The sequence below is a fragment of the Branchiostoma floridae genome, chromosome 15, assembly GCF_000003815.2.
Source record: "Branchiostoma floridae strain S238N-H82 chromosome 15, Bfl_VNyyK, whole genome shotgun sequence".
Taxonomy (NCBI): domain Eukaryota; kingdom Metazoa; phylum Chordata; class Leptocardii; order Amphioxiformes; family Branchiostomatidae; genus Branchiostoma; species Branchiostoma floridae.
In genome coordinates, this window is record NC_049993.1 from 10,629,256 (window position 1) to 10,645,495 (window position 16,240).

At 39.6% G+C, this 16,240-nt stretch overlaps 1 protein-coding gene across 2 annotated transcripts; it reads right to left on the reverse strand.

Annotated features, from left to right (window-relative positions):
- Positions 1–1,724: 1,724 nt before the first annotated feature.
- LOC118431861 (telomerase RNA component interacting RNase-like) lies at positions 1,725–16,135 on the reverse strand. 2 transcript variants are annotated; one of them, XM_035843263.1, is made up of 4 exons: positions 15,822–16,135; positions 10,775–10,843; positions 10,505–10,573; positions 1,725–4,277 (listed from the first exon to the last, which is right to left on the reverse strand). In XM_035843263.1, exons 1-4 carry the CDS (start codon positions 16,101–16,103, stop codon positions 4,170–4,172), a joined length of 528 nt encoding a protein of 175 aa, XP_035699156.1. In that variant the 5' UTR covers positions 16,104–16,135; the 3' UTR covers positions 1,725–4,169. The 2 variants fall into 2 exon arrangements, with proteins under 2 accessions (XP_035699156.1, XP_035699157.1); XM_035843264.1 differs by lacking the exon at positions 10,775–10,843 and having other exon boundaries at positions 15,822–16,131.
- Between the last annotated feature and the right edge of the window lie 105 nt (positions 16,136–16,240).

Consider the following 16,240-nt stretch of genomic DNA (forward strand, 5'->3'; position numbering starts at 1 on the left):
GCTAGGGGTCGCTTCTAAACAATCAACGTAAAATCGTATTTGCAACATTTCTTGTCTGTCGTTCTTTTTCAAGTCGCTTAATGACGCTCTTGATACGCCGAGATAAGACACCAATTGCCCGAATTGTTGCCAGTGAGTTTTTTTCATCGAGTAGAAAGTAAGGGAGACTGCATAAAGTAACTTTGATGGAAAAAAGTAACTTGAAATCTTCCTAAATTCCTGGATTGTATTCACCTTGAATGAGATGGGATTTTACTGGAATCAACTACATTCAGTCGTCCTGTAGCTGAGGCAACTAGGCTCTGAAAAACGTATTTACTTGTAGTGGCAGATAAACACAAGTAAATACGTTTTTCAGAGCCTAAGGCCATGTTGATTTGATTATATGGATGACATCCTCCGGGAACTCCAAAACTGATGCGAGCGAGCGAATAAAAAAAAAGTTTGGCCAAAAAAAAAAAGTTGCCTTCAGTATGAAATCAAAGTGGCCAGGAAGGTTGAACATAGGACTTAACACACATAGTATGGTATACCAACAGTTAGGTGTAGGGACCAGTACATCATACGGGTGCAAAACATTCTTCTTGGACCAATCCAAAAAAAACAGACCTGAAAAGAAACAGAGGAACAGGTTTCGCCAATTACAAAATGGACACACTATGTCGGCAGCCATTTGGGGTCTAACCGGGGGGCCAAGAAGACAACAAGAGCGAAGTCAAGTAGAGTTTATAGTCAATTGCACCAAGTTTCTACAGTCAAAGGTACAGAGACAGTTAGCCTTTATTACATGGAGATGGGATTTTAAAATGCAGTGGGAGTCCAATAATCCACCAAACAGATTCCTTTGTAGCAAAATTGACCAATTACCATTGTTTTGAGTATTGCCAGTTCTCAAGTTTCCACAGACAATCAGGTCCAGGTTCATGTCCGTACCTGGAAATGATCCTCTGGACCTGAATTTTCTGTACTGGTACCTCCCCCAACCAACAATAGATTTTTTTTTCTTTCAGTCCTTTCACATCTTATTCTTTGACTTTAGGTTCATTTTGGCATTCTATGGCATTAGTTATCTGTTTTCTGATACTTTTTTTTTTCAATCTACGGAATATTTGTGCTCATTTTTCAGCTGCTTTGCACAATTTATTGTGTGGTCGAAAACTTCTTTTTTTGGAAATGGCCGAAAATTGGTGCGAGCGCGGATGTCATCCATATAATCAAATCAACGTGGCCTAATTGCCTCAGCTAAATCGTCCTGATGTGCGATAAATGTTAATCCCACACTTACGCTGGCAGGTAGAAAACATACAGGTATACCATGCGTGCTCTATATGTTTGCTCCCTGCACCCATTTTACAGTACGGTACATGTACTAGTATTTTTGTCAACACCAGGTTTTCAGAGCTGCCATTGTAGTCTCAGCCCTAGGATTCCACTGCTGACAGGAGGCTTTCCAGCGTTGAAGATGCCTCAGCACAGGAAGTCCAGTGCTGGCAAAGTCTCAGCTCGGTGAATCCAGTGCTCACCGCAACTTCAGCACGGGGTGTGAGAAAGTAACCAGTGACTTTCATACATTTGCATTTATCAAGTTTATCACAACAGTATAAATGTCCTCTGTCTCCAACCTGATAGAACATATCTTCTTCAAAGACTTATTATGGGAAAGGCCTTAAGTTCAACCACTGTTCTATGTGCATACACAAGAACCAATCCTTCACAACAGTTGCAACGTTGTACATCTCATTTAATACCTGTAGCAGTGCTATGTGTAACTAATACTTCCATCAAACATACAGAACTATTACAACTAGTGCACAGGTAACGCTACTTATTGCCATCAGTTTGTCGGTAATTTCATGTAAAGGTTGAAGAGTGCACCATGTGAGCATCAGACTGTACAATGGTCTTTATACATTTTCATGTAAGTCATCAACAAAACTAATGCTGTAGCAACTTTGAACATATCATATCCATACAACATAGAAGTACATGTATATGTACAGCAGAACTCCTGGGACGGGGTGGCTTACGAGAACACATTTTAACATTGGTTGAATCAAAACAAGACCTGCATTCCATGTTTTCTTAAAACCAAGAAAACATTTTCAATTTAGTATTCACTTATCTAACAAAATCAGCCTTACATAGACCAGTGCGTGTAGTTTACAATATTTCTGCCTAGATTGGCATTTGGATTTACTTTGAAAGAATAACAATTTGTTTGCCTGGACTTTTCCATACCTTGTCTGATTGGAAATTTGACATCAACACATACATGTACAAAGTACACAAATTTGATAACAAATCTCCATCTTTGGCACAGACAAACATTGCCGAAATATTCAGAAGGTAATTTTTACCTTCCTGATTCAGTCTTAACCTTCTTTCAAACAAACAACAGTCTAGAATAAAAGTCCCTGAAAACTAAGACCAAACTGACCTGGCTGTATAGTTGCGGTCACAATGGCACCAATGAAACTGTATTTACAAACTTCTCTGAGATGAGAGTGACCACCGGTATGCAGTATTTTTGGACAAAGGTGGTACCCACAGCTTTTTCACAGGGAAAATTGTAGCAGCAGAAACACCATTGTTGCAAGTTCTTAAAATCATGGACCAATCTATTCCAAATCTCTCCTTGGTTGTCTCACTGGTTGGCTTAATATCCCCATGTTCCAATGCAGAGCCTCACCATACAGTCTATATGCATGTAATATGCCCAGCTAAACCAGGCTGAGGTTTACACTTTTGTAGACATGACCTCCAACCAGCTGTCAGCCAATCAGAGAATCAGTTTTACTCATCAAAAGCAACTATCTGATTGGCTGAGAGCTGGTAAGAGGCCACACCCAGAGAAGTGGAAACCTCAGCCCAGTTTAGCAGCTGCGAGAAAGGCTCTACATAGGAATATGAATATAATGTAGAAATACATATAATGTTTTATGCCCACAGTTCTGATATTGCTACAGCCTTTACATCCATTTTGCACATTCTTCTATGTTTGAAATCACTTCTGTACAGGACATGTTGGCTGTGTTTCTGCCTCTAATACGTCACATAACACAATGGAAGTCTGATGTACAATGAAAAATTCTATGTACAGCTGTAAGTACAAATGAAGACCTATATATATTCAATTGCTTCACAATGAAAACATTCTTTTTCTAGAACACTACAAAGCATGGTTCTAGCCAGCGCCCGTCCTTCCGTCCTTTGCCAGAATTTTGTAGTTGGGGACGGACAAAAATTTTGCCCATTCCGTCCTCTTTGACGGACTAAAATCGTCATGTAATGATATCTAAAAAATGAAATTTTGAAAAGATCTCCAGAAATTTAGCACAGACACCATTGAATCACCCTGGGTCTACTCTACCAGCAAAATCTGCCCATCAAAATGCGGGAAACAGTGTTTTAGAGGGTCTAGATTTCAAAAATTTTCCAAGATCGGGCCCCCTCGGATTACGAACTTGACAGAATTTCCATTCCAAATCCAGGGGAAAAAAATTCAGGCTGGCTAGAACACTGCTACAAAATTACAGGAATGACAGCATAAAGGTGACTGTAATACACATGTACACAGAGCTAACAGGACAGGGGAAAAGCCATTGGTATATTCTTACATATTAACTTACACAACACAACAAACTTTATATACAGATAACAGAGCAATTGGCCATTCCATTCAAAAAGGAGGGGAAACAGGTACCTTTTCTTTTTCATGAAAGGAAAAGGGGTGGAGTACACATGGTGGAAAATATACATGAAATAAGCAAATAAAACGGCCTCAAGCAGCCCCTTTGCTCCCCCTTTTGAAATGAAAAAGCCTACAATATAAATGAAAGGTATGAATGACTCTATGGTTCAATAACCAACATCCATTTGGTAAAAATAATGGCTTCACCAGAACCGCCCAACATTTTGAAATCTTAGAGACACCACAAATCAACAAAATGATCATGTGTTTCAAGATGGTTCTTCTTGGGGAACACGTCAACTGTTCTAGATGTCACACAGACAACATGTTTAACAGAACATCTATTTCAGGTGTCATCAACACTCTGAAGTATTCCTAGGGAAGTGGTCCTGGGAAAAAGGTTCCAGAGTTTTTCTTCCTGCCCATTGGCTCTCTCCTACTATCTACAGGCAGTCCCTGCAGGTGTACAGGTCTGTTGCTACTTGACCAGCGGTCGTGTTTTGTCATCGTCGCAGCACTGATGGGCCTTGTACTTCTGTACTTCTGCCATGTACTGTTCCCATGGGTCCTTCTTTTTAGGGTCATCCTAAAAAAAAAAACACTTTAAATACATGTGCATCTTCAGCTAGTATGATGAAACATATCACAGTCATAACTTTGCTGACACAGTCACAAATCATCCTGCCAAAAATGAACCACATGAACACACCAAGGGATGAAAAACAAAGAAGGACTGGAAAGGGCCTAATGAATGATAATATAAATACATATGCTAAAAACTGCATTCTCCTACTTAAAGCCTCCTCTGTTTCCTATATAATATGCATGTACCATGAGGGACCTGAGGAGGTTCTGCTAAACTGGGCTGTTTCCACTTTTGTGGGTGTGGTCTCTAAAAAATAACCAGCTGTCAAATTTACCCAAAGAAAACATTTAGGTGATTCTCTGATTGGCTGACAGCAGGTTAGATGCCACACCCACAAAAGTGGAAACCTCAGCCTGGTTTAGCCAAGGAGCTTCTTGCTTTAGGACCTTTTAGCTGATGATCCTCCCCAAGGTACATTGTATAGGCTGCATGGTCAGCTTTGCATAGGAGAATGAAAAAATTTAGGTTTGGTATTACTAATGATGCATTACATTGTACTTCAAGCCCCGACAGTGCAGCATAAAGAATGCATACAAGTCCTGAAGGTTAATGCGAGATTCCCAGCCTGTAAATATCCACCTTCAGTCTGGAGCTGGTTAGACAAGTGTCCCAGCCAGACAGGTGGTGCTCAGACAGAGTTAAGATAACCTCCAGATGTCTTATGAAGTTACTCCCAACTTCTGCTCCTTCCAAAATCCCAACTCAGGGATGTGACATTTAAGATAACAGCAAGAATCCTCCTGAAGTTACTGGTGACAACCGAAATCTCAGCTCAGGCTACAGTCATGAGTGATTGGCATTTACTGGCAGAAGTGAGCCACGCTAGTTTAATCATTAAACGAACAGGGGAGTTAAGAATTCGATTGAACTCCTGATCAGGAAGATCGGATTGTGGGGGATGATGCTCAAAACTAACATGCTTAAAAACAACATCGTTTGCAAATTGACTCTCAAATGTTTATCACATTTAGCTTCTCAGGTTATACCCAGCTACATGTAGCATGTGTTTGTTTTCATATATATTTCATTATTTGCTTGTGGATTGTTGAACAGAACAAACATCTCAAAAGCTAGGACTGGATGAAGATATTTGCTGCAGACTGTTACCAGAAACTCTGCAAGCTTATTATAAGATCATTGCTAGAAGTTTCTACAGGTTTAAACCCACTTGACACACAGTTATAGTATTTAACATTTACCTGCAAATATCTTAAATTATCAGGGTGGGTATAATATACATACCTAAATAGGAAATTGTGTAACATCATGGTAAATTTCATTTCTAGCTGAACTCTGATTCCTACATTTTACAATTTTATAAGATGTTGCGAGCCCACGATATCATGTCTGCATGTCACATAATTCAAGGAATTAAGTGGGTCTCACAATCAGATCCTTTTTCTTACAGTTTAATCCCTATGTAACACTTTGTAAAGAACACCCTGATGTAACTTCCATTACTAGTACCATGTGATATTACCACACTATGACAGGAAGCTACAAGTAACAGAGAGGATACATTATCTTGTTAACTTAAATCAAACCCAGAAGTTCTGAACAGACTTCATGCTGTGATCATTAAGCTTTTATTTGCCTGAGTAAAACTGGCAATGGACTGGAGCCAGACAGTTCCAGATACACTGCATTAACTTCTGATTCCCTCTCTGGATTTGAGTCTCTTCCAGACAGACTTATAACCCCTACTCTACAGGAAGAGCATCGGGTGTCACTTTCAAAGGGAAAAGTTTCACCTTTTCTTTCCTACAGGTTAGACTGTGTGGTAATGTACAGCCACTTACACAAATGTTGGCAAGATTAAAAGTGACACAAACTCATAACCTTCGGTTACAAGGCAAGGCTAGCAACCACTCTGTATAATGTTAAACACTTCACAGGTAATAAATATTGTAACATTTTTACACTGTTTCCTGTCTGGAAAGGATGTCCAAAGTTATAGTGAATGAAACTGGGTCATACAGCTGCCTTGATGTACTACATGGCCCACTTGGCATGATTTGTAACTTATTTGTAGGTACCCATATCACCGATCCAGGGTTCTAGACAGCATCTGTCCTAATCCGTCCTTTGACAGAATTTTGCCGCTGGGGATAGACAAAAATTTTGCCCATTCTGTCTTCTGTGATGGACAAAAATTGGCATGTTAAGTTGAACCAAGCTGAGTTTACCAGCATTTGCCTCTCAAAATAAAGGAAACAGCATTTCAGAGGGTCTAGATTTCAAAATTTTCCCAGGGAGCGTATCAGGATTTCCATTCAAAATCATGGAGACGAAAAACATGTACATGTAAAGCCATAACAATTTAATGAGTTGGTTGGTGAACTTGAATCTTTGAAACTGTGTATGCCAAGGTACCTACCAAACCCTCAGACTGTGTCCTCATGTGAATATTTAAATCTATCTTCATCTTTTTAAATCTGGGAACTTATAAGCTAGCTAAGCTACCACTAGACCAGGCAAGTGTTTATGGTTGCCTTGTTTATACTTGCAGCTTAGGAATGCTTGAACACAAATCATCGTAATTAACGGTGGAAATCCAGCTTGAAAGTTTAGACTAAACTCAGGTGATTGAAACGATCTCGTCCACCAACATCACAAGTTACAACTTGAGTACTGCCATCAATTCAGAAGCCAGGAAACTTTTCAGTAGGCAGTAAGACAATTCAGAAGGTAACAAACTATGCATGGCTCAGTGGTTGATGCATCAAATGTATATCACTACATTTTTTTAAAACTTTTATCTAGAAGAAATATAACAACACATTAATCGTTTGCAATCAGACAAAGACTAACATGAGTTTTCTAGTTGGTACAGAGTTTTTTGGGGGGGGAGGTCTGGAACTATGCAACAGACCTGTCATCCTTCTGCCATCACAGAGCCCGCGGCTGACCTTGGGGTCAGTTTTCAAGGTCAAGGGGTCTGTCCAACACATGGTAGACTGAACATTGAGGCTAAAAGGTCATTCAAAGTCATTTCCAAAGGTGGATGGGCTTTAGTAGAGAGCTTGCACTTCAGATCAGAGCTAAGGCTGTTCCAATAGTTTCAGGGAGGTAAACTATGATAAAGCAACTTTCTGAGCAAAAATTATTGGAGTTTGATAAATTTTGAACCCTTCCGCTTGCATAATACAAACAGGCCGGGTATCTTCCAATCGAGAGTAATTTACATCACCTTTCCATTCACATCACCATCACATATGAAAATTTGTTTTAAAAAATTAAAGTACATGTACAGCTACAATCTAGATATGACATTTCAGAAACAGTGATCACATCCTTAATAAAATGCTACAGTATATTACTCCAAAGTGCTTGTATCATAAATCTCATTACAGTGGAAGCCAGTTAATTGCACGTCGGATAAACGCACACTTCGGTCAATTGCACCGAATCCCCAAATCCTGTGGCGATGCAGTCCAACTGGGTAGCTTCCCATTATCGCACACGCCGGATAATTGCACGGAATTCACCGGCAAATTAGGTGTGCAATTAAGCGGCTTCCACTGTACCAGCTTTTTTTGCATATTTAATTTTCAAACATTATGGCATCCAATACATATAATCTGGTTCTCATTTTCCAGTTCTGAACAGTGCCATGCAGCTGCAGGTTGCCATGAATACATCACATGGATTAGAAGTGCCTAAACTTGAACCTTCCAGGCTGTTGGTAACAGAAACCAGAAGTACTGACCCTGATGCCATGTTAACCTTCAGCACATGTGTGCTTGGTACTATTGAACTTAACACATACTTCATCTCAATAAAAAATGAGCCTGGGGATTTTTCAAACAAAAACATTCTTCCAAAATTCTATTAAAAAAATTTATACGGCCTTAGATCTAATAATCTAATAATCACACTGATAATAATCCTGGGGTAAAACTTAGAAAAAAAAGTAAAATCAGAATTGGCCTTAAAGACACTAGATCTGACAAATGACAACCCATGTCCTTACACAGATGGGTCAGTAGTCAGACAATCTGGAGTTTACATGAAAAATCTGGTCTTGTGCAAACATTTGTCTTCATTACATTGAGTGTCAGTCTGTCTTACTCATGTATACCCCACTACATGTAGGTCTAACTCTAAGCCTGCACTTTCCCAAATATTTTTCCTTTCCCCTTTGAAATCATCCTTTTCCATACTTTTCATCTCCCTTTTTTCAGACTGTACAGGTACACTTGTCTTCCTATGGGCCGTGGGGACCAAAGCCCTGGATGATGATCAGAATGAAGAGTGGTGACGAGTGGGAGTAAAAACCCTACCTACCTACACAGGCTGACCAAGCACACAAACTACAGGCAGCCCTGTTTACTTCAGTAGAACATGACAAAGTTTTTCCTGGCAGGGTTTCTCAACAGTGCGACAAAGATGAATGGATGTTTAGACCTATGCTGTGCCCTGGTGAATAGCACAGTGGCACTGAAGGACAGGTCTACCTTCTGGTAAAGTTGGTCAAAAAGAGTCTCAGTTATGTGTAGCTCCCTTTGAAGTGTTACGTACTATATGCTACTTTAGGAGCAAATTCTACTTTACTCCAGTGAATGTTTCAGCCTGCTTATTGTATTGATTGATAGTGCAACCATAAGGCTTTCCCTCAAATTGTTTCTGTTTTAAAAAAGAGTTCATTACTACATGTACTCACACACAGCAACCAAAACACCAGTAATGACATGGTGCTCACTATGATTATGAAGGCTTTCACCATCAGTATGTATGCAGCTATTACTATTAGTCATCTGTCCCACTTTTTCTTTTTCCAAGTTAACATTTTTCAAACCACCCACCTGGCATTAACGCATGCCAACATTCCACTAGCCCAACATAAGCTTACTTAGTATATACAGTTATAAAGCCAATCGTACACACACACACCCTGCACTTTTTGTGTAAGGATAAAAAGAAGTTAAAATTGCTTTTTTTTCTTATCTCAAGCACCCAGTTATTATATCTTCTTGTTCCTCCTTTCTTCACTCCTTGTGTTTATGATAATTGCGTTTAGTTGTAATGTTGACAGCTGAAAAAGAGCCCCATACCCTTGTAGTTGTGGCCCATGGCCAAGACTGGAGGTTCTAATTTGTTCCCCCAACACTTAGGCAGGAGCACTGCAACTAATCTACTAACAGAAGCAGAAACAGGAGACTAAACAACAATACCCTGACCTGAACTTTTGGCCACAGTTAACATTAATCATGATATGTAGGTTACAGGATGAATACATGCCGTATCATTGAGAGGTGACCTGTAACATGCTAAATATACAACTTCTAGTGGACCAAGTTGGGCCAGAGACCACCCAAAAATCTATGTCAGGAGAGAATATCTTGGTGCACCCAAGCAGATGCAGCTAAGTGAATAGAATAAAACTTGTGCCAATGAGAGAACATGTATGATATTGGAACATTGTTTAGACCTGGAGTCCCTCACACATCTGCTTAGAGATTCCAGACCACCACCTGCCTAGTGTGAACAGACCAGAGACTCTGAGAGAGCTAACAGACTCCCTGGGCACTTGGCCTACTGAGATATGGAACACAGTCCCTGGGTAATGGTGTACAACTTTGTAAGCCCAGGAGAAAACGCTGTAGTAATTAGGCAGTGGAGACATATCAGATGAGTGAGTAGAAAGGGAAAAGCACCAGGTATATAAAGGATTTCTTGTAGTTTCTTGAATAGGGCATAGAAGAAGTAACAGTTATACTGACAAGTGGTAGTGAGATAAAACATACACAGGGTCTAGGAAAGAATGAGGGCATGTGGGTAGACAGGGTTTACATTTTCGTTCTCTGGAAAATGTAACATGTACAAAACTCATCATACATACAATATTGAGAGTTTCATATCAGAAAAAAGTCAAATACAAAAATTACCAAAATATGTTGCTGCTAACTTAGATCACACGTCATCTTAAGTTGATTCAGATGCATGATTTAAAATCTTTTGCAAAAATTTGAAATCAAATACAATAGATACAAATAAAAACGAAATAATATGAGGTTAGCACTATCTTTTACTGGCCTTCTCTGTCCATTCAAGAATAAGAAAAGGCTTAATCATTATCTAATGTTGATAAGTCTTTCCAAATTCCAAGTGTCCAATTTTATGAATATTCAATAATGTGTTCAATGAAAAGCATGTCATTCTCTTACCTTCTCTCCTGATGGCTTCTTCTTCTTGACCACGCCCGTTTTGAGGATGGGTCCTTTCCGTTTCCCCACCTGAAGTGAGGCAGAGAGACAGACTACCACATTAGATACGTACACACCACAGACTTCACACCTCACGACTTATCATTAATGTATATAACTCCAGAGCGTGCGTCGTCCTCTCGTAATGGTGTCGGCCTGCCGAGCTGAGTCATCGGTTCTACTACATTATAGCATTCCTCTGCAAGGGGGCGCTAGTGTGCGACCACAGACCTGCGACCACGGCCGATGATTGCCCGCGCTGACCGCTCCAGACGTCTGTGAGTGTGAGGTTCTGATTGGCTAGAAGAGAAGGGAAAAGAAAGAAAGGCGTCAGGACGGAAACCTGACCTGCCCATACCTCCAGCTTCCAGCCTTTATCAATCCAAACACATACCGTTGCACAAATATTGAAATGTTCTACTTTCCCTTCTGTTATTTTCCCTTGCGGCTGTTAACTTTGCCTTCTTTGCTTGCATCATATATCCTGTAAATTACAGCATGTCATAACACATTTAGAGTTTAGTACAAGCCACTGCATACTGGCATATTTGTGACCCTAACAACCCAGCAAAGTGATTCAGATGTCTCTATCTTTCAGCTCTATATTGATCCACCCAGAAGCTCATTACGTTTATGGTCTTCCAAATGTACGGTTGTTAATGTTAACCTTTCAATGTCAAAGTCTACTGAAACTATGGCTTCCTACTGGCCTGTGACACTGGGGGTTTATGAAGTTATGGCCCAATGTGACTTGGTCACACCTGTGTGCTGTTTATATTCATTATGTAAGGTAGACCCAGCAGGTGTTGTACTGTTAATCGTTAATTATTCCTGGTGGTCTTACATTTGTGGTTTTCACTGTGACTTTTCCACTGCAAAATCATTGTGCCATGAACAATACAGAGTTCTGTCAGTTATGTCTGCTAACCCAAAACGCAAAACTGCCAAATTTGCAAATCATCTTTATTTTCCCCTACCACAAAACTGAACTTACAACAAATTTACAATACATTTTGGGGACCCACTGGGAAAGATCGTGCAAATTTTGTGGCTGTAGATCATGATCAGAATGCATGCAGGAGAAAGGCCACAGTTATAATCTAATTTCCAGTACCATCTTTTCTACATCTTTGACAAAGACCTTCAACCTTTCACACACTGATCACATTTTCAGTCACATGTTCTCTGTTAGAACATCCTGCTCAGCAAAACTCAACTCAAGTGCTGACGGTTGCAGGAAATTAAAGTACTGTACAGGCAAGAATATTGACATTCACATTTCAGTACCCCAAGCGACATACTGTACACTGCAAATATTTGGTCTGTCTAAACCAACGTAATAACTGTGTTCAATGACAGAAATCGAAATGGAAATCCATCTAAACACACTGATAACCTTGAACTACATTCACCAAAAATGTGACTTATATTATATTATGCCATTTGTTTGTATTCATGTATGTGGATATACTAAGCATACAATAAACATTGTGGCTGTGAGAGTGAATGGATTTTGTATCAATTGTCATAAAAAGTATTATCAAAATATACAGGCTGGTGGGGGTGCCTTGCCATTGGCAAATTCATTATCTTTCCACTTTCCTCCACGGGATTGATTATTGCTAAACAGATTAAATTCAAACTTCAAAGCCATTTAGTGACAGAAGTTCCGGATTTTTAGCGTCTGCAATTTCCGATAAGTGTAATCTACATGCCTGGTACCCAGCTATGTTCAGCTTAGGACCTGGTTTCCTACAAGTAACTGTGTAATAAAGGATATCGATGGTTAGGGTCTCATTGATGTATTACTCCGCGAGCGGATACCCTAAAAGAGATCCGAGCCAAAAATGCACGGCTGCACGGACGCATGTTTTTAGCGGTGAGAAATTCCCTTTTAGCCAGCGGAACTGATCTCAAAAGTTAGATTGGTGAAAGCTTATTTGTAACTGAAGAAATTAGCAGGTAAAGTTTTGCAGCCGCGCGCTAGGTCGGAGGTACACAGTCGTGGGTTCTGAGTGCTGCGGTTGTACAATAGCAGCGAAAAAGTGCCCTTTGTGGGGATTGACTAATCGTAGTTTGTAATTGCTATAAAAAAAGTTCCTACGTATAGTTTACATTGGCAATTTTTTCCCACGATATAGGGTAAATGTGCTCGACATAGAATGAAAAATCTGCTGAAATTTCACGTAGCTTCATTATGAACGCGCCCATTTAAACCACGAATTATAACATAGAAGTCTATGGGAAGAAGAAACTCATCAATGAGACCTTAGGGCATTTTCACACTTTGTGTGTATAGTCAAGTGCACAAGAGTTGCATATCAACTTGTTTTGTCTCACTCTCAGGTAAAATTTGCAGGAAAGAAGATGTTTTCAACTTTGACTAATCATTGTGCAGCCCGGTTATCAAACAGAAATTTTGTTTTTGTCACAAACTTTACCCAAGATAAAATTACACACACTCAACTACTAGTAATGTGCACTTAAATATACAAAGTGGTAACTGTCAATAAACTGTGGTGGTCCCATAAAATTTGAAAGTAGGGACAAACCTGCTTACAGTTACAGTTACTGATTACTAGTATGTACCTAATCCTCTTAAAACAGCTCGTTTTAGTCTAAAGTTTCCGCCTTTTATCTTTGTATCAAGGTTTAGTACATCCTTAATCAGGGTCTCATGCAGTGCACATTCTTCTCTAAATTGGCATGAACTACTGATCTGTTTTGACTACCATACAACAGTCTTAACAAGTAACTGGACTGGTAACTGGTAACTTTAATACACTGTTTTTATTGAAGGAGCTACAAAACTATAAATCTAATCTTCTATCATAGTCTTGAAGACTATGATAGAAGATTACTAGACAAAGTGTACTTTTGATACTAAGTTAACTAACAGTAGTAACACTGTTTACTCTTTCTTATGTCGTTCTTGTCAAAACATGCCTTTGAGCCTACAGTAATGTCAAGAGACATTTTATTTTTCAATTCAAATCTACCAGCATCAGTGTTCTATATCAGCAGTATGGAAAGATTTCTATAAGTATAAATCAATTTCAATCACTGACATTTGATCAAATAGAAATACTGTACCAGTACAAACATTCCTGCAATTTTATATCATCCTCCCTCTATCCTAATGATTACTTCCTATTAATTTTTCCTACAACCACAGCAACCACAATTCTCTCTGTTTTTTAAAAATGTAGTTGTGCTCACTAAGTACTGCAAGCTTCGTGCTAATAAGATATTTTCATTGCATGGCTTTGGGGCATTTCCTTCACTGAGCCCCAGCAATTTACAATGTATACTCTTGTATAGGTGTGGAACAGCTGCAATGTGTGATAGTAGCTATCCGGTATAAATGTTTTACTTTTTCACCTATCAGAGATTTCTACTGGCATCTACTAGTACTGTCGCTGGGTAGCCCTTCATAGTACTGTGCTGTATCTATATTCAAGTTATAACATATTTGTCTACTTCTCCTTCAGTGAGGTAAAAGTTTAACACAACTCCTGAATTGGCCAAAAAGGGTGACTATTTTATTGACACGTGCAGTGTTATATTGATACACTAAAAGCACAAACTTCAAGGTAAAATAATACCAACTAACCAAGGTAAGATTTGTCGAATTAAGCAATCAAGGAAAATATTTTTGAAAGCCTATTGAAAAGGCAGACTGTGACAGTGCGTTACACAGTACAGATCCCCGTCCCAATGCATTTCATTTGTCCTACATTGCAGTTATTGATACCCCACAAGTTTATTGGATAAAATCAAGACCAGCTGGTGATGTCATCAGCTTTTAATGTCAAGTCTTTTCCAACCCTACATCTGACAGTTCAAAGATCATGACACTCAATGTATCACTATGTGATTATATACCAGCAATGTCCTGCATCACAAGCTACAGAAAGGCCGCAAAATGTCATGTGGAGTGAAACGGGCTGTATTTCAATTTTCAAGGAAAAGAATTCTCAATGATTGAACCTTCTCATTATCAAGTTGATTCCTGAGGATATCAGACTACTTCAGTGTCTGGATTAGATTAGTGGTAAGCTGACACCATTAGTCAAGGGTATAGATATACTGACTTACAGTACAGGGGATTGGATTAATTATGACATGCTGGGAACAGGTGGGGGACTTTCATTGGAGAACACCAAATTTAACGCCAGATTGAGTTTCCTTTATTCTCATTTTATAAAAAAGTAAAGCAATACAGAGTGATATGGAAAAGGGTGAGGCCCAACAATATGGTTTTGTCTGTTACTTCCACATCATTTGTCCAGGGAAGATCTTGAATTATCTAGTATTGACTGAGAAAAGCTAGAGTTGCCAAAGGTTGTTGTTCTTATGGGACTTGTGAGACTGTGCTGTCAGTACCCTCATTTATCTTGATTCTACCTGATATAAAGAAACCAATGGTTGCATCAAGACAAAGAAAGCACAACAGTGCATATATTGAGAGATATATGTCTAACGTTAACTCTAAGTCTTTTGACAGGTAGTTGTACAACATGCCTGTACAACCCATCTTACCTAAAGATACCTGAAGATTTCTAGATGAAATCTTACTCTTAGCTTTATTTGTAATCAAAGACTGAGGCATTACAAGGAATTTGGGATAATGTTTTTCTTGGCATGCCCAAGTAGAACTCCTTAGAGAAGGCTGGTGGCTCCCATTGGTGTAAGGCTACAGCTCAGCCCCTTAATTTGTCAACACTCGCTGTTGGAGCGGGAAGCAGGCCCTGATATCACAACAAACACCATGTCTACTGATACTCCCCGTGTTTCAGGGATAAGGCGACGGGGATTAGCAACCACATGTACCAACGCAGAAGATCGCCATACAATTTTGTAACGTACACCCATTTCTTTCACATTTTACGACAATCCAGTGACTAAGAGTAAGAGTTATGGCCCCTCACCCTTCGATCGAAATAATAACTCAGGATCAAAATAGTAATAAAAATAGATAGTATTAATTTCCAAACTGATAAGAAAAGGTTGTCAAAACCTCTCAGAATCTCTCGTCAATGCATGAACTCTGAAGTGCATATACTTGACATAACGTTTGATTCAAGACGTGGAAATCATAGGTTCTTTTTAGAGCACCTGTCCGTAGAAAAATTATGGCCGAGTTTTGTTCGAATCATTCAAGCATGCGGAACGGCCCGGCTGGAAGCCTTCGGCAGGCCAGAAGTCGCTAAAACAGGCAACACAAACGTGGTAAAACGAAGATAATGCACTATATGACAGAAAGACAGTATCTTACAAGTAGGAAGCCTTTCTTGGTAGCAGGCAGCTTGCTGTCCGGAGGTGGGTTTGCCAAGCTTGTTCCTGAGCATGTTGGGTTTGTAGCAGCAGTGCTTGTGTCGTCTTCCCCGGCGTCTTGCCGTCTCTCCGCTTCTTCCTTCTGCCTCTTCTGCTCTTCCATCTTCTTCTGAAACATTGCTAAGAAGCTGCCGTCGTTTGCAAAGGTATTGACGCCGCTCGAGGCGGAGTTTTCTCCGGCGGAAGACGCAGGTCCGCCCGTAGATTTGCCGTTCTCCGCCATGGTTTCTGTTGAACTGAACAAGTCCCGTGTTTTCTCGTACTGAACAAAACATCGCGAGACAGGATTAGACTATTATTACCAGGGTAGTAAACAAACTTAACAAAATCAACCTGTTGTACTTATATTGTTCTTCTCTT